Source organism: Colius striatus, chromosome 1 (assembly GCF_028858725.1).
Source record: "Colius striatus isolate bColStr4 chromosome 1, bColStr4.1.hap1, whole genome shotgun sequence".
Lineage (NCBI taxonomy): Eukaryota > Metazoa > Chordata > Aves > Coliiformes > Coliidae > Colius > Colius striatus.
In genome coordinates, this window is record NC_084759.1 from 203,090,839 (window position 1) to 203,115,275 (window position 24,437).

General features: G+C 44.7%; 1 protein-coding gene across 1 annotated transcript in view; it reads left to right on the plus strand.

Moving 5' to 3' along the window:
* Positions 1-24,437, plus strand: part of SFMBT2 (Scm like with four mbt domains 2) — a 104,264-nt gene that overhangs the window by 78,449 nt on the left and 1,378 nt on the right. The window contains exons 13-19 of the mRNA XM_061989471.1: positions 770-840; positions 1,889-2,028; positions 9,338-9,447; positions 17,447-17,622; positions 19,544-19,716; positions 22,217-22,465; positions 23,139-23,267. Coding sequence (XP_061845455.1) covers positions 770-840; positions 1,889-2,028; positions 9,338-9,447; positions 17,447-17,622; positions 19,544-19,716; positions 22,217-22,465; positions 23,139-23,267 — 1,048 coding nt within the window. The remainder of the gene's footprint in view (positions 1-769; positions 841-1,888; positions 2,029-9,337; positions 9,448-17,446; positions 17,623-19,543; positions 19,717-22,216; positions 22,466-23,138; positions 23,268-24,437) is intronic.

Consider the following 24,437-nt stretch of genomic DNA (forward strand, 5'->3'; position numbering starts at 1 on the left):
ACAGGACAAGGGGTGATGGGATGAAGCTGGAACACAAAAAGTTCCACTTAAACATAAGAAAAAACTATTTAACTGTGAGGGTGAGGGAGCCCTGGCACAGGCTGCCCAGAGGGCTTGTGGAATCTCCTTCCTTGGAGGTCTTCAAGACCCGCCTGGACACATTCCTGTGCGACCTGATCTAGGTGGGACCTGCTTCTGCAGAGGAGTTGGACTAAAGGTCCCTTCCAACCCCTACCATTCTATGATTCTATGCATCAGGGCAGATAGTACACAGCAGCTGAGTGACTTTGCGTAACTATTGCCCAGATACTACAGTAGAGTCCTCAAGGTGCTTCCTTTAAATCTAAAATGTTTGTGAGCATCTAAGAAGGTCTTTGCCATAGCAGTGTTTTACTGGCTGGGACTGTGTAGCCACTCCCTGATGGCCAGTAAGGGGTGCTTATGGAAGACAGAGATGTACCAGGAGGGCATTTCCTTATCTGGCCCTTACAGGTTTTAGAAACTATAGTTTGAGGGACTTAAGCATGAATATTTGCAGCCTGAAGTGTTAAAGCTCACAGACCAGAGTATATTTCTGGAAGTGGGGTGGATCTGGCTCCTTCTGCAATATGTTGGCCCTGGGACTATGTGAGAACAGGGTTGCATTTGAGATGTCTCTGTTCCTTGGTCCAGACAAGTGCTGGTGTGTCGTTCAGTGCAGTCTGAAGGCTGGTTCTGCCCCTTAGTCCTGTTTTGATACTACTAAATACATCAAATTGCTGTTTAACAGGTTACCATCCGCAGTGCCTGTTGAGAAAATACCTCATGACCACTGCCCGGTTCCTCAGCCAGACACAACAGGTAAGGCTGTTTGGCACCAGCAGGATCCTTATTTCAAGGGCACATTACCTTTATGGAGGTGAATGACCCCCAAAAAGAGGAGGGAATGTGTCTTAATACACACTGGGAGACAGAACCACATCCTCAGGGGGTGTAAGGCGGCGTTGGCCCACTGACAGTGTAAGGGGTCTCTGATGCAGAGCATGTGAGAGTCTGGTCCTCCACATGTGAACATCGTTTTCTTGCTGGGGTTGAAATCCCCTGCAGCTTGCCCATTTCAGCTAATGATGTTAGGGCCAGGCCAATGAAGTTTGATGGAGATGGATGTGACTTTTTAATTGGCATCAATGAAACCACTTACACCAGGACCTAATGGGTCCCTGTGTTAGCGCCAAGACTGTGTGACATGGCTGCTGCTTCTGCTCAGGATGATTTTTCTCCCCTTTGGCAGTGGCAGGAGGCTCTGAGAGTGCAATATTCATCCAGTTAATTGTGTGGACTCATCAGGAAAATCCACCTGGATGGTGTATCAACTGCGTCTAGAAGTACCCACTTCTCTCCATGGGCTATAATGGAACAGAGAGTATATAGCCCAAAGAAAACTGCTTTGTAGACCCATGTTGGGTTAGGGAAATGGCACTGCAGTGCTTACTGGGTTGGACAGTAGAGCTCTGGTTTGGTTCATAGAGATCTCCACATGAATTTTGTCCCTGAACCATTTCATATCTGTGAGAGGCAGCTAATACATTTCTGTTCTGGCAAGTTGCAACTGAGATCCTCACATCCATCTGTTATGAAAGAACCTTGGGTCACATTATGAATGAAATCCTTCCCCAATTCTCCTTTTGGTAGGTTATACAGCCAAATCAATTGCTATTAAAAGCACTTGCTATTCCCATGTTGGCTAGATTAAAGTAGGAGGGGCTTCTCTACCTTCTATCTCAGGGAATATTCTTTGTGGCTCCTTTACTCTTCTCCCCTCCTTCCCACATCTAGGAGGAAGAAGAAGGGCCCTTGATCTATTGTACAAAAGTGCTACATGCACATCAATGCTACTTTCTCCTTGCAGGCACCATCAATGGGAGATACTGCTGCCCCCAGCTCTACATCAACCACCGCTGCTTCTCAGGTCCATATCTAAACAAAGGCAGAATAGCAGAGCTACCTCAGTCTGTCGGGCCTGGCAAGTGCGTGCTGGTCCTCAAAGAGGTATGGCTCAGCTATCTTTTGGAGGGATTTCAGGGGAAAGCATGGGTCGTGGGTTTCCAGGCCTATAATTTGAAAAGAACGCAGCTAAAATTGTCCTGGAGCTCTGTAGTGGTTTTCGTAAGTCAAAACTGGAAGCTGGGAACAGGGAGTAGGTAAAAGCATTGTGGGGTTTGGTGGGAGAGGTGATGCTTTTGGAACATGAGGAGTTCTGTTGGTTGGGAGCGAGCTTCTTCTAACTGTGTGCAAGAGAAATCCTGTTTTGACTGGAGCTGTCCCCAAAACCTGTTTCTCAGCATCCACAATGCAGTTGGGCCAGCAGGTTCAGTGTGAGTGACACCTTTGTATATGTGGCCATAGTGTGATAGAGCCCAAACCATCAAGATGCAAAGTGACAGGACAGAAAGCCAGGCAGGGGAGTGTGTGATGTGCTGAGTGGAAGCTGTGGTGTGCCCAGCTCTTCCTGGATGTGGATGGGTTAATGCCACACAGCAGGGATGGCACAGCACTGGCTTTGTTGAGCACTTGCTGCTTGGAGAAGCGGTAGCTTGTTTGAAAAACTGCATCAGTATTTCCCCCAAAGGTTACAGTCCATATACAGATGAAAGGAAAGCTGACTGCAGGTGGCGGAAGACAAGAAGGTGGTACTGCTGGATGAGCAGGGTGCCATTGGTGCCTTGGACACTGTTTCTGTTTGACTTGGGTCTTTTGGAAACCCAGATCTTCCAGCTTTTAGGTCTGAACCTATGTGAACCCCGCTCGATGTGGATGCAGGGGCATAGCTGAGCTGCCTCTGCCTTTCTTGATGGAAAAGCATGGGAACCTTTGACTCCAGCGTAAGGCTACCAAGATGCTGAGGGGACTGGAGCATCTCTCATGAGGAAAAGCTGTGGGACCTGGGGCTGTTCAGCCTCGAGAAGAAAGGTGACTGAGAGGGGACCTTATCAATGCTGATCATAAGGGGTGTGTGTCGAGAGGGTGGGGCAACACTTTTTTCTCTGGTGGCCAGTGCCAGGACAAGGGGTAATGAGCACAAGCTGGAACACAGGAAGTTCCACTGGAACAGTAGTTAAAACTTGTTTGATGCCGAGGTGAGGGAGCCCTGACCCAGGCTTCCCAGGGAGGGTGTGGAGGCTCCTTCTCGGGAGGTTTCCAAACCCCCGTGGACACATTTCTGATCAAGGCGAACCTGCTTTTCCAGGGGGTTGGGCTGGATGAGCTCTGGAGGGTCATTTCCAACCCCAACAAGTCTGTGATTCTGTGACTTGTCTTTGCAAGACCCTCAGTTCAGGATGTTTGGAGTTGTATGAAAGTAGATAAAACCCAGCCCTTAAAAGAAGCACCTGAAAGGAGATAATCTTCCCAAATCATCCACACTTTTGAAAATATCTCTGTACTGTAGAGTGATTCATGTGTCCTCATTCACTTCCTCATCACCTGCATGAGTTGCTTTATACACAACAGCACTGCTGCGTATATCACATGGCTGAAAGCTGGGTCATGAAGAGACCTCAGTAATCCTGCTGCATGTACAGGTGGGACACTTGGGTCTCAAAGAAGCAAGTCAAAAATAACCCTTAGCAGAAAGCAGGATAAAGTGATTGCAAAGCAAAAGTTGACAGCTGCTAAATCTGAAAGCAAGTCCATAGTGGCCTGCTGATGGGGTATGTTAGCAATCTGCTGCTACTTGAAAAGCAGGCAATGAAAAAGCAACATGGGAGAAACATGAGGCATGCACAGGCAATATTTATGCTCATGTTTCATCCTCCTTTCCTCCTGGAATTTGGATTTTGAAAACATAAACTATGATTCTATGATTCAAAGCTTCTGCCAGGTCCTCCCTTAGTATCTTAGGGCTTGGCTGCGTAGACTAACACCAGCTGGTTCAAATTCCTCAAGAATGGGACCAATTGCCAACTGTGGAAACCAACCTAAGTTTCCTACAGAAAGCCTTTTTTCACTTGCTGTGCCTCCTTCCAGAATTGCTTCCTGGAGGAGAGAGAATGAGACATGGGCATCTCGCTTCTGGAGAATGGCTTCCCAAAGAGCAGGACAATGGTAATGACCCAGCATTGGTCAGTGTAATTTTACAGATAAATTCAAGCTCATTCTAGCCATGGGGACCAGGGCCATGTTCTGGAAAGGATGAAGACGTTCAGAGTGTTGCTGCTGGGGAGATAAACTTGGTTCCTTTCAGCTGTTTCTGAGAGAGGTGTCAGCAGCTCAGGGAACTGTGGTCAGAGGGCAGGATAGGGGTTAAGGTACCCAGCACACGGAGGAGGCAAGAAGTGGCAAAGATGACATCCCTGCATTCACATGAAGATCTATAACAGCTGCCAGAACACCCACAAAGACTGCACAGCTGAGTGGTGAGAACAGTGCAGGAAGTATCTCCTCCATCCTGAGTCCACAGCCATAAGGTTTTGCACAGCTGAAGAGTTCACAAGAGCTCTCCAAACCCAGTCTTGATGCTGAGCTTGGTGCCCTTTGGCTCACTTTACACCCCCTGATGATTTGGCCCCAAGAATGCAAATTCATTGTAATTATCTCTCTTGCTATATAAGAAGATTGCAGGCCATTGTAAATTATGCATCAGCATAACTTGTCTGGAATAGATAAATTATACATGGGCTTTACTTTGGCAACAGATAGAGAAGGTCAGGAAAGGCAACTCAGAACAACAGCTATGAAGGAAGAGCAGAGTCAGTCACAGTCTGGTGAGGGCTTTTTAAATCACCCTGATCTCCAGCCATAACTCACTGCCTTTAGAGACACTTTGGTTAAGAATCTGTGCCTGTTGCCAGTCAGTTCACAATGGGCAGCAGTCTCCATGACAGAGATGCTGCTGTGTTTGACACTGATGGAGGCCCCAGGCTAAAAACAGCTGAGTAATCAACTTCTGCCCCATTCTCCAGCCTGGATTACCTAAAACAAGAAGAGAGCAGATATCTTCTCCCCACTAGCACCAGGTGATGGGACACCTTGCTCCTGGCTAGTTACTGAGGCAATAGCTCCCTGTCTTTTGCCTCCTCCACATTCAGCCATGAGATTTGTATCAAAAAATGCAGCACAGCTGTAGTTCTTGATGCTTCTCAACCCTCTTTTGCCTCAGTATCTTATCATTCCTTAATGCCATCACTGACACAGGGAAGCACCATCCTGGATCCAACTCCCAACAAACTGGTGGCACTTGTTTACACTCTGATGGTGAGATAGCTGTGGGTCAGTACTGCTTGCTTCTGTATTAAACAAGATTAGGAGATAGTGTGGGGCATCTTCCATTTGAGTCCTGTGGTCTGGTTTCATGTGGGGTGTCAGAAGAGAAGCAGCATAGATAGGTTTGGCAATTTCTGCCAAGTTCTGCATTGTTGCTGCCTCCCTCTGATTACTCTCCAGTTGCTTTGTCCTGGTGTTGAGTTCAGAGGTGCTGAGCTCTGCAGGAAGAAAACTACTAAGATGCCTTCCAGAATGGCAGCCCAGCAAAAGTCTTGAAAGCAATTGAAACTCACTTGGTAGTATGTTTAAAAACATTGGTTTTAATTCTGTTTGGGTTTGAGTGTGTGTATCCTTGCATCCTTGAAAAGCATTAGGTGAGTGACAAGTAGCTCTTGAGCTATCCTAGTGCCAAACTTAGTTTTACAGCCTAGCTGTTCATTATTCTTGGTGCCAGACTAAATTTCTGCTGGGAGCAGCGGTTTATTCTGGTTTCTTTCACCCCAAGAGGCAAGTGAGGTGTTAATGCCTGTTGTTTAACATCAGTTGCAAAGCTTATCTCCTTCCTGAGATGCTTGTTTGGAAAAGTTGAAACTTGGAGCCAAGTACAGTGGAGACATAAATGATTGCCATCCAACAACTGCTTCTGGGCTGAAAAACAGTGATTGTATAGTAGCTGAAATATGTAATAAACACTAACTTGAAGTTAAAATAAAATAAACACAGCTTCAGATTTAGTTTTTGGTTCAGAGTATCCTAAAAGTGCTTCTGAACAGTTGTTCCATCTATGCCAACACCTTATCATAGCAACGTTGTAAACCAAAATGAGGTGTCTTTCTAAGATTTCAGATGATCTACAGCCCACAATATCATAGGGAAATATGCTGTAGAGATTCATTAGCCACAATGCTTACTGGTCTTGCTATTTTGAAGACACTTAGCTCTTTATCTAAAAAGGAAAAGGACTTTAATGGGAGTGTCCAGTTGATGCAAACAGGAGGAATCAGCTAGCATTTGTGAAGGAAGGCTGCTGCAATCTGCAACTTGAATTTTTTGGAGCACAGTATGACTTTGTAGGAGAAATTCTCATAATCAAATCATATTGCTCAGAAAATGACATGGCTTGTAGTGAGCCCCAGCTGTATAACTGAGCTGGGCTCATAGCATTACCATTAGTGATCAAATACGGTTTGGAATGGCAGAAACTTCCATAGTTTGGAAAGATATAAACTATGTTTCTGCAAGAGGGTTCAATAACATCCTCCTCATGACTGCTTCGTGGACTTCAGCTCATCTGTAGTAGCTCTTCCCATTCAGGATCCAGAAATCAAATGTTATGGACTGTCATAAGTGTGGCAATGCTTCAGTGCTCCAACCTTGACTGTGACAAAAGCTCACTTTTAGCTTCTTGATCTAAATGAAAGAACCCCAAAGAGCTCTTTTTTTTTACCTTTCTCTCTGTGTCCCACAGACATGTCATTAGTTCAAGTAAAATAACTGATTGCTGTCGTGCTTGAGGCTAGCCTGGGAGCTAGGATCTTGCCTGTTAGGTAGATGTGGGCTTTTATCTCAGAGGAGGGAAGCGGAGTCTGTCCTCATAAGGATGCTCATCGTCAGGCTCTTGAACAGGAGAAGAGGTGTGATGGCATTTTGAAATGCACCTCGACAGTGATATCTCCTGAGAAAGCTTCATCCAGGGTTGGGACTATGAATGAAGAGGGGTGGAGAGACGGGAAATGTGTGCATACCAAAAAGCTATGGTGGGAAGAGAGGTGCTAAACTGCCCAGTGGCATCAGGCATATTGAGACATGCTCAGAAAAAGGCCCCTGTGCACATGAAAGTCTATGAAGAGGGGAACTCTATAGCTGTCAGGTGCTTATGAGATTGAGTAGAGGTTTGTGTGGTGCTGTGTGATCATGCTCACTGATGTGACTCCAGTCTGCTTGACTCTGAAAATCCAAGGTTCAAAGATATGAAAATAAAAAGGTACAGAAACTACCTGTCCTTTGCATAGCAGCAAAGGCTGGTGTTGTCTAATCCACTCCACTTCTCCAAGGCACCACTGGCTGCACCCAAAGCATTTCTGATGGAGGAGGCTGAAAATAAACCATCAAAATCTCAGTCTGGTCACACTCCAGCCAAAGGGATTTCAGTGAATCGGGTCCAAAATTTGACCAGGCTGGTGTGGATGAAGTAACTTTCCATCTCCAGAGAAAGCTGGACACTGTAAGCTTTGGAACTGATCTATATTTCTTCACTCTTTTGACTTTAATCACAGTTAATTTTTCCACAAGAAAGAGTGTTCTTGTTTCTCTCCAGTGTTTAATAATGTGCAATATGAAGCAGTAATGTTGTTAAAGGTAACACTGTTAACATTGTGATGGGCTTCTGCTGTAGGGGAAAATGCCAAACCCTGTGACTTATTTCAGATACAAGAAGAGTAAAAGCCAGAGGTTTATAAAACTTCTCTTTTTTTCTTCCCTTAAAGGGAAATGATTGTTCTTGCAGAGCACTGGTTTTTTTTTAAACTAAGTTTAGAAGTTTACAGAGTCCTCCTGATGACAAGCCAGCTTTGAGGAGAGTATTGGTATTGTGGGTGTCTTTGCAGGGCTGGATTTGATTAGGTGTTTGGGACAATGCCCAGACATGGCCACACTGTTATTTGCAGGACTGAGTTTTCTTTTTGTGCTCATTTTCCTTACCTTGGGTCTCAGTGTCTGTGTCAGAGGCACATCAGTTTGTCCAGCAAAAGGCAGGCAAGAAAAGATGAGGGTGAGTGACTGGATGGGTTCACTCAGAAGTTTTCATTTGTTCTGTTGGCAGTCAGGATAGCTTCGTAACTAGTGGCTTGTGTGATGAAATGGGAACCAGCTGGAGAGCTGTGTGTATATCTGTGTTGTAGTTTCCTCTATGTGAGTGTGCTCCTGCCCTTCCTCATAGACTGCTCTGAGATGTAGAGATGCTCAGAGCCATGCAAGACCTTGGTGCTGTTATCAGGCATTGCTTCAGGAGTCTCTAATCTCACTGTTTTGAAGAGTGGTTTGAGTAGTGTTTCTAAAAGCCAATGATAAACCAAATTTTGCTCCTAATAAGTCACCTAGCCAAGCAACTCAAACCACTGCCATTCTGCATGGTATTGTGCAGCATTAAGTGACTCCCTCAAGGTTTTCAAAGTGCTAAAACCCTCAAACATAAACGTTGCTCTTTGCAACGTGACCTAGTTAGTTTGTAATTTCTGAAGAACCGTGTTTGGGGTGCTGGGAAAAGCTTGATACCCAGCATACTCAAATCATTTGCAAGTTCCCAAAGAATAGTGTTAGGTAAAGAGCTAAATGATATCCAAATCAATCCAGACTCACTGTGGGGTCATTCATGTGCATACAATGCAGAGCATTCAAATGCACAGTCTGGGGCTGTTAAGAGATTTGTTTTTCTTGTATTCATCTCCTTAGGCCAAGTGTAGACTATTAAAGCTTAGATTCCCTGAACCATAGTAGGAATCGTTTTTATTCTCAGGACTTTGGATTAAATGGATTGGCACATGTGTTTTGTTGTACAGAGTGGACACACACTGTTTCAGTCACACCTCCTGCAAACTCTTTTTGTGTTGGTTTCATTAATATTCTGTTAATACAGTCAAAGCACGCAGCACTCAGACCCTTGAGCGTATTGCTGACCTCAAAGATGTGAATTTCCCCTTTAGTGTTCAATGTATAATGGCACACACAACTTTACCTGCTTGAGCCATCAGAAGTACTTTATGTTTTTTATTAAATTGAGACAGTGTGGATGTAGCAAATGAAATCTGCTTTGGGTGAGAGGGTCTGTCTCAAACTGGTTAGCAGAGGAGGATCTAGGGGTTAGCTAGCATCATCTCCTGCCGTCACCATATCAGGCTGATGTGTTATCTACAGTGTGTTTGGCACGTTGATCCAATCTGGGACCTCTTCTCATTGCACCTAGCACTTAACTTTGCGTAGCCTTGGGCCTGAATTGGCATCTATAAGCTACTACTGCCTTTGCAGCAGCTGGGATCATGTTTAATGTGGTCAAAGACTACTTTTAAACACATCAGTTGTCGGTTTTGTCTCTCAATAGGTTCTCAGCATGGTGATCAATGCAGCTTACAAGCCAGGGAGTGTTTTACGAGAGCTGCAGCTAGTGGAAGACCCTCAGTGGAATTTCCAAGAGGAAACACTTAAAGCAAAGTAAGTCTTCAATGTGTGTTCTTTTATTTGAGAAGCTTTAAAAATGGAACTGGCTAGGGTGGTGGTGGAAAAACAAAGAGAACAAAAGATTTCTTTTCCTATTGTGAGAGTTTTGCTTTTCTAATCATGGTTTTGCTTCATTGAATGATTTGACTCATTCTGTAGCAACTTCAGGAATGAAATACTCACCTGAATGGCTCATTTCTATTGTCTTTCTCCAAGCAGCCATACAGATTTTGATGAAAAATGCCGTGTTGATTCAATGAAGTTCCGAGTGTTATGATAGGCTGTTTCTGTAAGCTTGGCTATTATTGAGTTACTCAATTCCTGACTTTCTAAATACAGGAGTATTACTGCTGTTAATATTGAGCCTGTCACTCTAGTGCAGGAAAACCTGGTGAGGGCACAAAAAGGTGCAAACAAAATATCAGGGACATCTGGAGACATTCCAAACCCAGCTGGGCGAGTTCCTGTGTGACCTACTCTAGGTGGTCCTGCTCTGGGAGGGGGGTTGGACTGGATGGTCTTTTGAGGTCCCTTCCAATCCTTAAGATTCTGTGATTCTGTGACATATTTGTAAGCAGGAGAGTGATTGGGACAAAATACTAAAAGGTCTGTGATTCATATCAAGATCCAGGGCATTTCTACAATATATGATTCCATTCTCTTTTAAACAACACTTAAGAAAACTGCATCTAAAAAAATACTCAAATTCCCTTTCCAATGTCAAAAATTACCCATTTATGTCTGTATGTAGTGGGCACTGCACCTGGGATGTATTTCAACAGCCATTGTCTATCTGAAAGGGGGGCTGTTTTACCTAAGCTCTCTCCAGAGTCCTTCCAAAGAGCAGTTCTTCCCACTTCAAGATGGATGTCAACAAGCAGTTCTCTTAAGACAGTTTTCTCCATTGGCTAATTGGTTGCCTTGACTTTCTGAGTACTGAAGTGAACTGCAGTGAGTCTCACCCTTGGTACTGAATTCTGTCGCTCCTTTTCAAGTGAAAACAATTTTCTCTTGGTTATTGGAAATGGCTGACTGTCAAATACAGCACTATTGATTGCAATTGTATTTGATCTTTGGGCATGCAGATATTTCAGAAAGCTCATGTGTGCTCTGTTTGAGGGAGAGAATTGGGAACCTTTTATTCTGCATACTCTGAAACTACTTTTCTAAAGGCAGACTGCAAATAGAAATGAGAAACGACTAGAAAATCCTTCTTTTAATTTGCTGCTCTCACCCATGTGGAAAGTCATGTTTTTGTGTTTGTCAATGGAAATTTTGTGGATGGAAATCTAAGTCATCCTTGAGCGTGCAGATTTTCATTAAAAACAAGTCACTGTCCTTGACCTGGTTTTCTTTGCTTCCAGGCTCCCATACCTTGTGCTAGCAAACATCAGCTAATGCACTCCTACAGATACTTAGCAGTTGTTAAAATCAAGTTTTAATGCCCCATCTTAATGTCCTGACCTGCAAAGAATTGATCTTAGGGGCAATTTTCCTGTTAGTAGCATCCAAAACTGGACTTTTTGTGCTTTCTCATTTGAGTGTGGGGATCCACCTTGTGCAAAAGCAGCAGGATCTGATTCTTAAGGCTGCTGGAATCCTTATTTCTAACGTAAGACAGCCTGGAAAAGGTTTAACTGGCCATCAGGTGGAGGGATGTCCTGTCCTTGATAGTCAGCTCTGTCCACAGCCCAGTCCACTGCAACCCTAGACACTTTGCTGACTCCAGATACACTTGCACCAGAAAGACAAACTCACCACATGGGCCCCTAGAGATCACCACTCACCCATATGACATCAGGCACTTACCCTCCCTTGCTGCTACCTGATGTGCTAATCATACTTTAATGAACACCTCTGTCCCCATGACTTTCCCTCATGAGGCTTCTACCCACTTGTTCCTGTGTCTCTGTCCACTTCCCATCTATTTGGCAGGGCAGCCAGCCTGCTGGGATATACTTTATACTTCCATAGCCTGCCAGATAGAAATATATCACTCTTTTCAGCAAGGAGCTTTTGTGTGTTATGTTGACCAGCTGGCCACAGGCTGTCCGTGTGTTCCTGTATGATGGCTACCCCAGGAAGCACCAACTTCAGCTCTTCAGTGAGTCAAGCAGCATCTTTCAACTTTTATCAAGACACAGGGTGGATCATTACAAGCTCAGAACTGAGACAGCAAGTTTTGGAGTGACTTTTGAGCAATGTTCTCATTCAGTGTGGCTTTGTCCTCTGGCTCCTGAGGAGACAGGGCTCATAGGGCTGGACAGCATTTCGTTGCTGTCTAGTGTCTGGGACTGGAGCTCTATTCACAGAGCAGTGCTCGGTGGTTGTAGCTTGGGTAGTTTGAGTGCTTTTAAGAGTGAGTGGCAGAGGTTTGATATCACAGGATCACAGAATCTTAAGGGTTGGAAGGGACCTCGAAAGATCATCCAGTCCAACCCCCCTGCCAGAGTGGGACCACCTAGAGTCACACAGGAACTTCTCCAGGTGGGTTTGGAATGTCTCCAGAGAAGGAGACTCCACCTGGGCAGCCCATTCCAGTGCTTCCCTCACCCTCACAGGGAAGAAATTCCTCCTTATATTTCTTTGGAACCTCTTATGTTCCAGCTTATACCCTGAGACTGCCTGGCTACACTAGGACTTGGTTCATTTTCGTTCCTGAGTTTGCTTAAGTTGCTTCCAGCAATCACACTGGCGTTCTAATTGCATTTAGTTGTGCAGAGCACAAAATAAAACACAGTTACAAAGTCAGATGCCCTGGCATGCACAAACAGCACATGACACGTTACATCAGGTGTGACAGTCAGTTGTGCTCCAGAATCTTAAACAGGGCCTGGTAATGAGCAGACGCCTGTCTACACTGACTGACTTCCAGCTACACCGTCGCCAGTGGTGTCTGGCTGCTAATGATGACAGCTCTACAGCTGAGCGTCTGTGCTGTACTGTGACATGTCGTGTCATTGCCTCTCTTCTGATGTAAACTGACAACTCCTTGGATCTTGACAATGTTGTTGTTTGTTAGCAGTGACGATTGCAGTAGGGTAGAGCAAAGGGGAGGGAGGAAGAGGATGAAGAGAAGGCTGTTTTTTCCCACTGGCCCAAATGCCAAATCATGCACTTCCCAGGAATGCATTATCTCCCTCCTAGGGCAACCTGGTGTCGTGAGTGACCAGTGCAGAATGAATTACACTAGCCTTGCAAAGAAGAGAAACAATTGAGATTGTCCGAGGAGATGTGTGCGCAGCGCGTGATGGCAAGTCGCTTCCCATCAGCGCTACTGGCTCTCCGTGAAAACAGTCAAACATGATTTATTGGTCATGATGGGTTAGAAATGTCAGGCCTGGTCCTCTGAATTCCCATGAGGGACAGCCGAAGCTGTAGGCATCCAACCCTTACAGTTTTGGTGCTTTAGATTCAGCACCTACATCTAGTTGTATTCCAACTTTTCAAATGGTGCTTGAGGGACTTGGTGCTTTTTGAGAGTTTTCATTTCTAAGGGCTCTTAGTGGAGCTGTTCCAACTTACCTATTTTTGCAGGACTTTGGACATAAACAGTGTGCACAGAGAGTTGTCTCCTGAGTCAATATTAATGAAGCCCAGTTAATCAAAATAAGAAAGATGGTTATTCTTGTACTCCTTCGTTAAGTGAAATTTTGAGAGCTGCCCTAATCCAGTAGCTTGACTCTAGGAATATTTACCCCTGTCACAGACACTGTTGCTATTTATGCTGCATTTCAAACAAAGTCTTTTTTGCTACAGATGCTTTAGAAGGCTGCTATTTACTTGTAACAGATGAATGCTGAGGTGCTCAAAGTCATCTTTGCCTCAGCCTTTGCTAGCAAGGGTTGCTCTCAGCCCTCCTGGGTCACTGTTACTATTTGAGGAAATGAAGTCCGTAGTAAATGGAAAAGAAGCTATAGACACTGAATGTGCACAAGTGCATGGGACCAGGTGGGATGCAGCCAGCTCTGCTTGAGAGGACCAGCCAGTAGCATTGCAAGGTCACTCACTGTCAAGTTTGAAAGTTGAGCTAATCAGGGAAGTTTTCTGATGTCTGGAGAAAAGCAGACATCACACTCCTCCTCAAGGAGAGCAGGAAAGAGAATCCAGGTAAGTACAGGCTGTTAGCTTAATGTTCCTCTGAGGGCTATTAGGCAAATCCTCCCAGAAGCCATTTTCAAGAACATACAGGACCAGTTGATGACTGGCAAGAACGATCATGGATTTACAAAGGGTAAGTTGTGCCTGATGGGATGAAAAAATTGGTGATTGAAGGGAAAAACTGTTATTTATGTTGATTTTAGCAAGCCTTTTGACACAGTCTCCCATAATATCCTTGTAACCAAGCAGCAGAGATGTGGATTGAACATATTGCTTGAGTGGAAAGTTGACTGGACAACTGAGTTCAAAGGGTTACAATCAATGTTTGCTTCTGTAATTTAAGGAGACATATCCTTACAGCCAGAACAATTCCAGGACACTTTGAGTCCTGTCTTCATGAGTACAGATTGCCACTGGATGATTAAATAGGATAACTCATTATATTTGGCAAACTTTAATCTGGAAATTTCTTGAAAAAGAATAGATATGAGGTTTTGTTTCCCCAAAAGGAAATTGAGGCTTTTAGCCACCAAGTTATTCAAACTATTCACAAGACTCACCAGAACTGTAGGATTTACCCTTATGATGAGACTTGTATTGTCTGTATTCCTGCTGTTTGAAGTGTCATCAGGAAAAGACTTTCTGTGTCATCACACAGTGGTCCCTAACTGGAACTCCTAGAAGACATTCTGTGCTCATGAATCTCTGTTCTATTTTATCACTAAAGGAAGTTTCAACAGAAGAGTGATAATGCCAGCAAAGTGTTATTAGCTTAATATTGTTGCTCATGAACCAGAAAAGATCCCGAGTATATATTACATGGAAATAAGTTTCAGCCAGTTTTGGAGATCTAGGGGCAGAGAAAGGGAGAGAGAAAAAAGAGAGTTCTTAGGCTTTGGATGAAAAATATGTATTTTTAAAAGATCAGTGATTTTTAAGCAAGCTGAAAATGTTATGCTTAACATGGCTGTTTTCCAGTTTCCCAGTACTGCCATGCTGTGCATGCAGGTTACTTACTACTTACAGGTGGTTGCAAAGATAGTAGTCCTAGTATGAAAACATCAACAAGAGCATCGGTAGTTGGTAATTTTTAAGTGATGTTAATGGAAAAGGGGTTTTTTTTATATCCAGAGGAGCTCTTTCCACGTGGCTGTCCTGGAACAGCTCAGGTTTCATTTGGTGGTGGTTGTGTTAAAGCTCTTCAGTGTGTGAGGAATATGGAAAATGTTAGTAGAACCCGGTTTATAGTCAGTTGAAAGAGGTGCTGCCAAGGCCAAAATAATGTAAGAAATATTACTGCAGTCAGTACTAACACCTTGAATTATTGAGACTGATTGCTGCAGTCATGTTGATCTCCATTTTGCCATCCATTCCCTTAATTACTGTGTGTTGCGTTCAAACCAGACTGTGAAATCAGTCAGTTGTTCATTTGCCTAGTTTCATCTTTTTCCTTTCACCAGGCACTTTAGTACAATGGGTCCTTTCTGGGCAGCCAAACACAATAGGAAGCACACAGTTAGAAAAAGTCAGCCATCCTTGAATAATACCCATCAGGCAGCTTTCTTAGCTTATAAGAAAGAAGATCAAGAGGCAATTTGATTACAGTGCTTTTTCAGGGAAGCAAAACCAGATGCAGCCTTTTCATCCTAGTGGTGAAAGTCAGAACAAGGACAAATAAATGTAAGTTAAATCCAGACGCATCCAGACATAAAATGAGGCATAAGCTTATGAGGTATAGGTGCAGTTGCTCCCACTGCCAGGAATCATCTAGTGTGGAGACCCTCGAGGAGAGGCCTGTGCTTTTCTGGAAGCGATGCTTTAGTTCAACTGAAGTTTTTTGGGGTGCAGATGAAGGTAACACAGTGAAATTCTGCAGCCTCAGACTTACTGACCTAATGGTCTAGTCTGTCATTAAATGTATTGGCTGCTGGAGAAGTAGTAAGGGCAGGAACCTTTTCAAACAGATTGAGAAGAAATGTGAAACACTTGTAAGCAGATCTATTTAAATGGCTGTTGAATTTATTCTTTTAATATGAGATATGGCCAAACCCTCTTTAGGCAGCCTGAATGTGCAGCTATTTCATAGACAAGCTGGACTAACAGTGCTCTATACCTGGAAGGAACACTTTTTCCATTTTACATTGTCTGTCTAGGTCTGTCAAGGTGCCTGAACAGTTGTCCAATTAAATAATTAATTAATTAAGAAGGATCAATGAGTCCAGGATTGGCATCATGACCTGGGGTCCTTGATCGGGCACAAAGTGGGGTATCAGAGCCTGGTGCCTTGCAGAAATACTCCTTGAGGTTCTGGAAGAGTTTTGTGGTGAGGTTATATTTTGGATCAAATATTTTGTAATGTGGGCTGTTCTTAGACCAAGGTTTCATTTGGGTACCCCTCTGTAACACTTTGGGTACCTCAGTTTTAAATCCATTTCCCATACCCCAGTGCTTCCATAAAGAGCTTTTGAGAGGCAGAGCAGCAAAATGTGATTTCTCAGCTGTGGGAACTGTGGGTCTTAATGCACTCACAAATGCTTTGTCTCCTTTTTCCTGATCATAGAATCACAGAATGATAGGGGTTTGAAGGAACCTTTAGAGATCATCTAGTTCAACCCCCCTGCTAAAGCAGGTTCACCTAGATCAGGTTGCCCAGGAACGTGTCCAGGTGGGCTTTGAAAACCTCCAGAGAAAGAGCCTCCACACCCTCACTGGGCAGCCTGTGCCAGGGCTCCCTCACCTCAACAGTAAAATAGTTTTCCCTTATCTTTTGCCTTTCATTACCTCCCATCATGTAATCTTTCTTTCACCTTCTCTCCCTCTTTTCCTTCGGTGTTACTTTTCTCTCCTCTAAGTACATTTATAATGCCTTAGCACCAGGTGCTAGCATGATTGTCTCCTGTGTTGCATTCCTCAGGATGTGCAAGGGATGTTTTAAAAACCTTATCTCACTGTTTACAATAGCTTGGTGCTACTGTTTAATAAATTATGGGGATAATTGGTTTTTCAGAGTTCACATCTACAGTGTATTACAGCAGGGGTGTAACTGTATCTTTCTTAGCCATTTATCACTCAGAAACACTTCATACACAACAGAGAAATAAATGTTTTAGTAGCACATGGATAACAAATTTGAGACAAACCTTTCATGGCATCTGCTCTAAGCCTTCCCTGCAGGAATCACAGTTGTTAGGGCCTGTTTTCACAGATGTGTTAAATGACTCAAGAGACTCCTTATCAGTTCCTCGGGTCTTGTACTGCCCACGTCTCATATTGGTGCAGACAATCCCGTTTCACTCAGATACAACCGCAGCTGACACAACAGAACTGTGGGCTTCTTGTGAGCTGGAATGTGATGTGAGAGCTGCCTCAGTAGAGATGGCAAAGCAGAAGACCAAGAAATATGGCAATGGAGAAGACCAAAGGTGCATTAGAGGCTTACAGAGACAATCTCCAGCACAGCCCACATACAGGATGGTGACCTGAAAGCTCTCCAAGGCATATAAGCTTTTTTGTTGCAAATCAGTATATGAAGAGAGATTCAATCCTTCTCCCCAGACTTTTCCATCAGTTTGTAATATGGGCACGCTGTCCTGTGTAATAGCCTTCATCAAGCCATCTCTTGCCTTATCTACAGATATATCCAGTATACATGTACTTCCCTCTCCAAGTCATGTTCAAACCTCTGATTCCAGCATGGTATCTTTCCTCAAGCCCATCTGAAATGCAGCGACTAAACCAAGTAGACCTGTTCTGCCTGCCTTTACCAGAGAGACACTCTCCCAAAAGTTGTTAGAGGTGTATCTTTCTAACAGAGCTGAGAGCCTGGGCTGTAGCATCGAAGGAGAATGAGTGATTGGTGACACAGAGTTTTGTTGTACTCTTCTTTTTCTAGGTACAGAGGGAAGACATACAGGGCGACTGTTAAGATTGTGAGGACGTCAGATCAGGTAGCGGATTTCTGCAGAAGAGTCTGTGCAAAGTTGGAGTGCTGCCCCAACTTGTTCAGTCCTGTTCTGGTGGCTGAAGTCTGCCCAGAGAACTGCTCCATTCATACTAAAACAAAGTACAGTGAGTATTGGCCAGAGCGCTGCTTCTTACTATCTGGGAGTCAGAGCAGTGGGAGAGTAGGCATGACTTGGTGATGAGGAACGGGAGGAATACATTAATACTGACTTAAGACTCATCTCATCTAAGAACAGTGCACTTAGTCATGGTCAGGCTTGCTATTGTGTACAGAGAAACAAGCTTCTCCAGAATACTGTCCATCTCACTCCATTCTAATATATCTGTTTGAAAGTCATTACTTTTCAGAAGTCTTGACTTTTCTTCATATGTGAAGTTAGTATAAGGAGCACATGAAAGGAAACTGTGGTGGCCAAGTGATATTTAAATGGCTACATCTGAGGCAGCTTTGTTAGGTGAGGTGAATCCTGACCTACTCAAGTGGAGAGTTTCTGGCATGCACCTGCACAGCTCAGTCATAGTGCTGAGATGCTGAATGCAGTTTGGTAACACACTGCCTCTCTCTACTTAGTGTGTTTAATATTTAAACATGTTCTTACCTATTCAGGAAGGCTGAAGTTAGGCATATGAACAGCACTTGTCTGATATTATTATCTCTTAAATGGGTTAGGAATGTGGAAGTGAATACTGTTCTCCTACAAAGGTTGCAAGAAACCCAGATGATTGAACTAGATGGCTTCTGTTTGGTGCCAGAGTAGGAGAAATTGTCTCAGTGAGAGATTCAGATCACTGAACATGGAATTCTGTACAAGTTTACACCTGAGTGAGACTCCTAGGTGTCATTGGAGAACTGGAAGAGTACAGCTAGGGGAGCTCCAGCTGAGATTTTCTCATCTCAAAGTTGATGGTTGTATGTGGCTGGATGAATTGTTCGTTGAAACTCCATTATATAAAATGCTCGGTTCAGCTTCAAACTTTGACACAAGTGCCAAGTGACATTTTAGTTGTTCCCCATATATCCTACCTGGTGATGGGCAGAGTATCTGTCAGCCACAGAGGATGATACCAAAACGCATCAACACAAGCCCCTAACATAAGGTCACAGGACTCTCACAGCCTTGAACTTTGGCCATGAAATAGTCAAAGATAATAAAACCCCATTCCTTCATGCACTGAGCAAACACCGAGTTCAGGAAAGCTGGCCCTTTCCAGTCTGCTGAAAATGGAACCAGATAAGTCACAGAATCCCAGAATGGTAGGGGCTGGAAGGGCCCTGCAGAGCTCATCCAGCCCAACCCCCTGCTAAAGCAGGTTCCCCTCAATCAGGGGACACAGGAACATGTCCAGGGGGGTTTGGAAACCTGAGAAGGAGCCTCCACACCCTGCCTGGGCAGCTGGGGACAGGGCTCCCTCACCTCATCACCAAAGGAGTTTCTTCTCATGTTCCAATGGAACTTTCTGTATTCCATCCTGTGCCCCTTACCCCTTGTCCTGTCACTGAAAAAAGACTGGCCCATCCTCTTGACACCTGCCCTTTAGGTATTGATCAGCACTGATAAGGTCCCCTCTCAGCCTTCTCTTCTCCAGGCTGAGCAGCCTCAGGTCTCACAGCTTTTCCTCATCAGAGAGATAGTCCAGTCTCCTCAGCATCTTGGTAGCTCGTCACGGGGGTCTCTCCAGCAGTTCTCTGTCTCGAGCTGGGAAGCTCAAAACTGAATGCAGCACTCCAAATCACTGCTTGGCTTAGTAGAAGCTTTCACTAAGTACATACTGTAAGGTTAAATTCTGAACTCCTCACTCATCCACCAAGAAATGTGTATGTATAAGAGCTGTAACTCCCTGTGCTAGTCCAAGATGACATTTTATATTTACACTGGACTTTTTTTTCCAAATCAATGTGTTTTAGAGTTTCTCATAAAAGTACACCTAGAGTGCATACTGAGTCAGTAGCAAGGAGCATGCCAAAGTTTTCTTCTCTTAGTGGTTAAAGTTTTTAATGGGTATTTTCCTTCATTCCTCCATCCAGCATATTATTATGGGAAGAGGAAAAAAATCATTAAGCCACCACTTGGGGAAAATAACAACATGAAAAGTGGTCACGTCAAGCCAGCCAGACGCAGGAAAAGGCGGAAATCCATGTTTGTACAGAAGAAAAGGAGGTCGTCAGCCGTTGATTTGAACACTGCAGGCTCTGGAGAGGTGCGTGTGTCACTGGGATCCATCAGCAAAAGCCCCTTAGTGCTTTTTTTTTTGTCTTCAGAAGCTCCATTTTGAATCTCTCATTGCTACTTTGTTCTTCTAAGATCAGACTAGTTTTACTGGAATACTTTGGGGACTTGCATTTTTGTCCATTCTAAAGTTAACAGAGCTTTTACTCCCACTTTCATGATAGTCACTTGCTAACATGCTGTCAAATACTACAGCTTTGTTTTCTTTTGCTTCCTTACAAGCCACTAGACAGGCAGATGAGCCTGTATCATGCTTTGCACAGCATCTAGCAAAGTGAAGGAGGTCTGTGATCCATGTCTAAGATCTCACAACTGTTACAATAACTAACAACAGCTCATGGGCCATTGTAGTTTCAAGAGCTTTGTTTTTTTTTTCATTAACCATTTGTAATATTTTTGATTCGTGACATCAAGCAATAGAAGTTCCAGAAACTTTAGAATACAAGCAAATGGTTTGTGTCACAAATCTATGATATTTGAGGCCTCAGTCTTTGCAATATGCTGTGTGATATGACAGGAGCTTCAGCAAAGACTCGTGTCCAAATAAAACGTGGAGCGGTTCTGTGCCGACCATTCACAGGTGATTTTTCCCATGATAGTAATGACAAAGTACATGTGTGGCTTTCTTTCCTCAGCTGTTCCAGTGATTGCTGCTTTGTGCAACGTGAAATAGAAGCGATTTACTTAAATTCCCTCTACTTCAGCTGGAGGAGGATATTTTAGTGAGCTTTCAGTTGATTGCTTGCATTTTCATGCCTTGACTCTCGTTTGGGTGTAGTTCTGCTTCATTTCCTTAGATTATACCTGCTTCAAAAGAATTTAAACTCATGTTAAACCTAAATCAACCATTAGCAAAGTTTCTCAGCCTTTCAGCCAGTTTAACTAACTTTGGCTGAAATTGCTGTTTCACTTAAGACCTGAGCATATGGCTTGGATGCATGCTCACACTTTGATAAGAGCTAAGCTGTTGAAGCCATTTGGGCCACTCTTACATGTATATAAAGTTCAAAATACACAGTTTTCTATCAGCTGATATGTGTTTGCAAGCTCTGTGTGGCAGAAATAACAAGAATCTGGTGTAATACCCTTTAAATGGAAATTTGTGCTTCAGCAGTTAGGTGTTGGGCTGAAGGCAGGGAAATCTGTGTGAAATTCCCTGTCCTGGGTTTTACAAAAATGCAAGCTGAGAAATCAGGTACAAGCATGCACTTGTGCATCTAGACCTTTTTATAATGCACCAGAGTTTCCTTCCTTTTAATTGCAAGCCTAGTTCTGATGTAATTTCATCTCCAGCAACCTGAGTTTCATTTTAGCCTTTCAGTATTTCCCTTTTCCCGTTCTCCTGCCCATCTGCAGTGAGATGTAAGCCCAACAGAGGAACCTTTCATGCCAGATGAGTTATTGCCATTGACCTTTTGCTATGAACACAAAAAGGTTTTGTCCACTGTGTGGAGTTTTTTCTCCTCCTAGATTTTTTTTAACAAATCTAAATCGAGGGCTAATCTACTTAGCACTGTAATGAAAATGAGATAATACAGTTAAAACAAATGTTACCCTGGGCTGGTGTGGGCATGAGGCTACAGTTTGACCCAAGGCCTTTTGATTTGCTCCTGTATTCATCTCTGAGGCCGAATCATAAAATCATAGAATGGTAGGGTTGGAAGGGACCTTTAGAGATCATCCAGTCCAACCCCCTGCAGAAACAGGTTCACCTAAATCAGGTCACACAGGAACGTGTCCAAGTGGGTCTTGAAGACCTCCAAGGAAGGAGCCTCCACACCCTCCCTGGGCAGCCTGTGCCAGGGCTCCCTCACTGAAACACTGAAAGAGTTTTTTCTTATGTTTAAGTGGAACTTTTTGTGTTCCAGCTTCATCCCATCACCGCTTGTCCTGTTGCTATATACCATAGAAAAAAGTGCTGTCCCAACCTCCTGACACCCACCATTTATATGCTTATAAATATTAATGAGCTCCCCCCTCAGTCTCCTCTTCTCCAGACTAAACAGCCCCAGTTCCCACAGCCTTTCCTCGTATGGAAGATATTCCAGTTCCCTGATCATCTTGGTGGCCCTGCACTGGCCTCTCTCCAGAAGTTCTCTGTCCCTCTTTAGCTGGCCCAGTACTCCAGATGAGGCCTCACCAGGGCAGAATAGAGGGCGAGAAGAACCTCCCTTGACCTGCTGGCCACACTCTTCTTGATGCATCCCAGGATGCCATTGGCTTCTTGCCCACTAGGGCACGTTGCTGGCTCATGGTCAGTTTGTTATCAACCAGCACTCCCAGGTGTGTCTCTGCAGAGCTGCTCTCCAGCAGGTCAATCCCCAGCCTGTCCTGGTACATGGGGTTGTTCCTCCCCAGCTGCAGGACTCTGCACTTGTCCTTGTTCCTCATGAGGTTCCTCTCTGCCCAGCTCTCAAGATGGGCACGTTTCTCTGTTTCTGATGCTGTTTCTCTGCTGCTCCCTTGTGCAGGAGAGCGAAGATGACGAGGCAGATGCGCTGGAGGACGAGACAGGAAGTGAGGAAACCAGCTCGGAGCTGCGGGATGACCAGACAGACACCTCTTCTGCCGAGGTGCCCTCAGCCAGGCCGCGGCGGGCGGTCACTTTGAGGAGCAGCACCGAGTCAGAGCGGCCTCCTCCCGCGGAGAGAGCCCGGCGGAGCCGCAGGCCGCAGCCCCACTCCTACGGCGAGGCAGAGAAGTGTGTGCAGGTCAAAGAAGTGAGTATGGCCCATCATCATTCCTGATTCATAGCAGTGTTATTGCTAAATTAACCGTCACTGGCAAGCCTTCCTCATCTGAGCAGGGCATCCCTGCACTGGCTCTCCACACAAAGTAGTATTCTTTATCATAGAATGATAGAATCGTGGGGGTTGAAAATGACCTCTAGAGCTCATCCAGCCCAACTCCCTGCTAAAGCAGGTTCCCCTCGATCAGGGGGCACAGGGATGTGTCCAGGCAGATTGAGAAACCTCTCAGGAAGGAGCTTCCACACCCTCCCTGGGCGGCCTGGGCCAGAGCTTCCTCACCTCAGCATCAAACAAGTTTATCCTCACGTTCCACTGGAACTTTCTGTGTTACAGCCTTTACTCCTTACCCCTTGTCCTGTTTCTGGACACCACAGAAAAAAGCCTGGCCCCATTCTGCTGACATCCACCCTTTAGTTATTGATCAGCATTGATAAGACACCCCTCAGCCTTTTCTTCTCCAGGCTGAACAGCCCCAGGTCTTGCAGCCTTTCCTCATCAGAGAGGTGCTCCAGTCTCCTCAGCATCTTGGTGGCCCTACGCTGGCTTCTCTCCAGCACTTCCCTGTCTCTCATGAGCTGGGGAGCCCAGAACTGGACACAGGACTACAGACGAGTTTGAGAGATTTGAGTATTTTTTTTTGTAGGAAATTAACCAAGAAGAGGAAGAGAAGCTCATCCTGGACAGTAATCCATTGGAGTGGACTGTGACTGATGTCGTGAGGTTTATTAAACTGACCGACTGTGCACCTCTGGCTAAAATATTTCAGGAGCAGGTAGAGTTCTTCATGTAACTTGTCTCTTTGTGTCTGTGGTATTTATTCATATCACAAAAATACCTCAGCAGCACGCACCACCTTGCCAGCTGGGCCCAGGGCTTTGACAAACAGATGTTCATCGGACTTCAGAGGCCCTCAGGCAAAGCTATAGCACAAATTTTGGCAAGGCTTGGAAACCCTTGGAAACTTGAATCAGAGCCTTGCCAGATCCCCAGAGAGACCAGAAACACCCCAGCCAGAGTGCTTAGGAAAAGCAAGAGATTTGGACGTTTCTTGTTCATGCCAAGGCCCATTGCATCATCCTGGAGTCACACAGGCACCTCAGTGTATCTACAGATTAGTTGTTCTTAGATACCTAGCAAGCTAGTCTCTCCTGGCCACATGGGTTCCACCTCGTGTTCAAATATTGTCTTGGGAAGCAGAAATCTGCTGTTGAGCTAACTGTCTGCCTGAATTTTGTCACTGTGCCCAAATGCATAGACACCTACTTCCCATCTACAACCTTTTGAAGAGCTGGCAGTCAGGCCCTTGGAAGGCCTAATTTTAAGAGGTGCCAAGCATCTCCTCGTTAAGGAGATAGGTTTGCAGGAGCAGAAGCCAGTGCTCTTTGTCTCAAATCAGTGTGAATGTGTAAAATTTATATAGAAACAGACATTCCTTGGCTAAGAAGTAACAGCCACTGCTGAAAGTAAAGTGCTAAGAAGTCGTAGTTAGAAAGAAGCAAATGTGGTTAATTAGGCCACAGCCCACGGGAGTCAGTGCTGTGGCCAACTGCACATTGAACTGTCTCTAGTTCTTCACCATGAGTAACTGTGCCTCAGTGCAGCTGCTTTGACTGGGAGAAGTTGGAGTGTGAGTCTGGGGTAAGGCTGAGCTACTCCACAGCCAGATGCTGCAGGCGCTGCGTCTCAGCGTGCTCTGACCGTCTGTTAGTCAGCCTGGAGTAATGCCAGGACTTGAAAGTCAACCGTCTCTCCTCCTTTGCCAGAGAGTTTTATGGGGGCTTAAATCGAATACAGACGACTGGAGCTTTTCCTTGTGATTTGCAAGGTAGCTGTGGTGCAACGGGCCGTGCCATCTGGCTTCAGTGGAGGAAGAACCTGAGCTGTGGACAGTCCTGATCAAAGCTGTGCTTAAGGTGTCCAAATCCTCCTTGTCTTTAGTGCT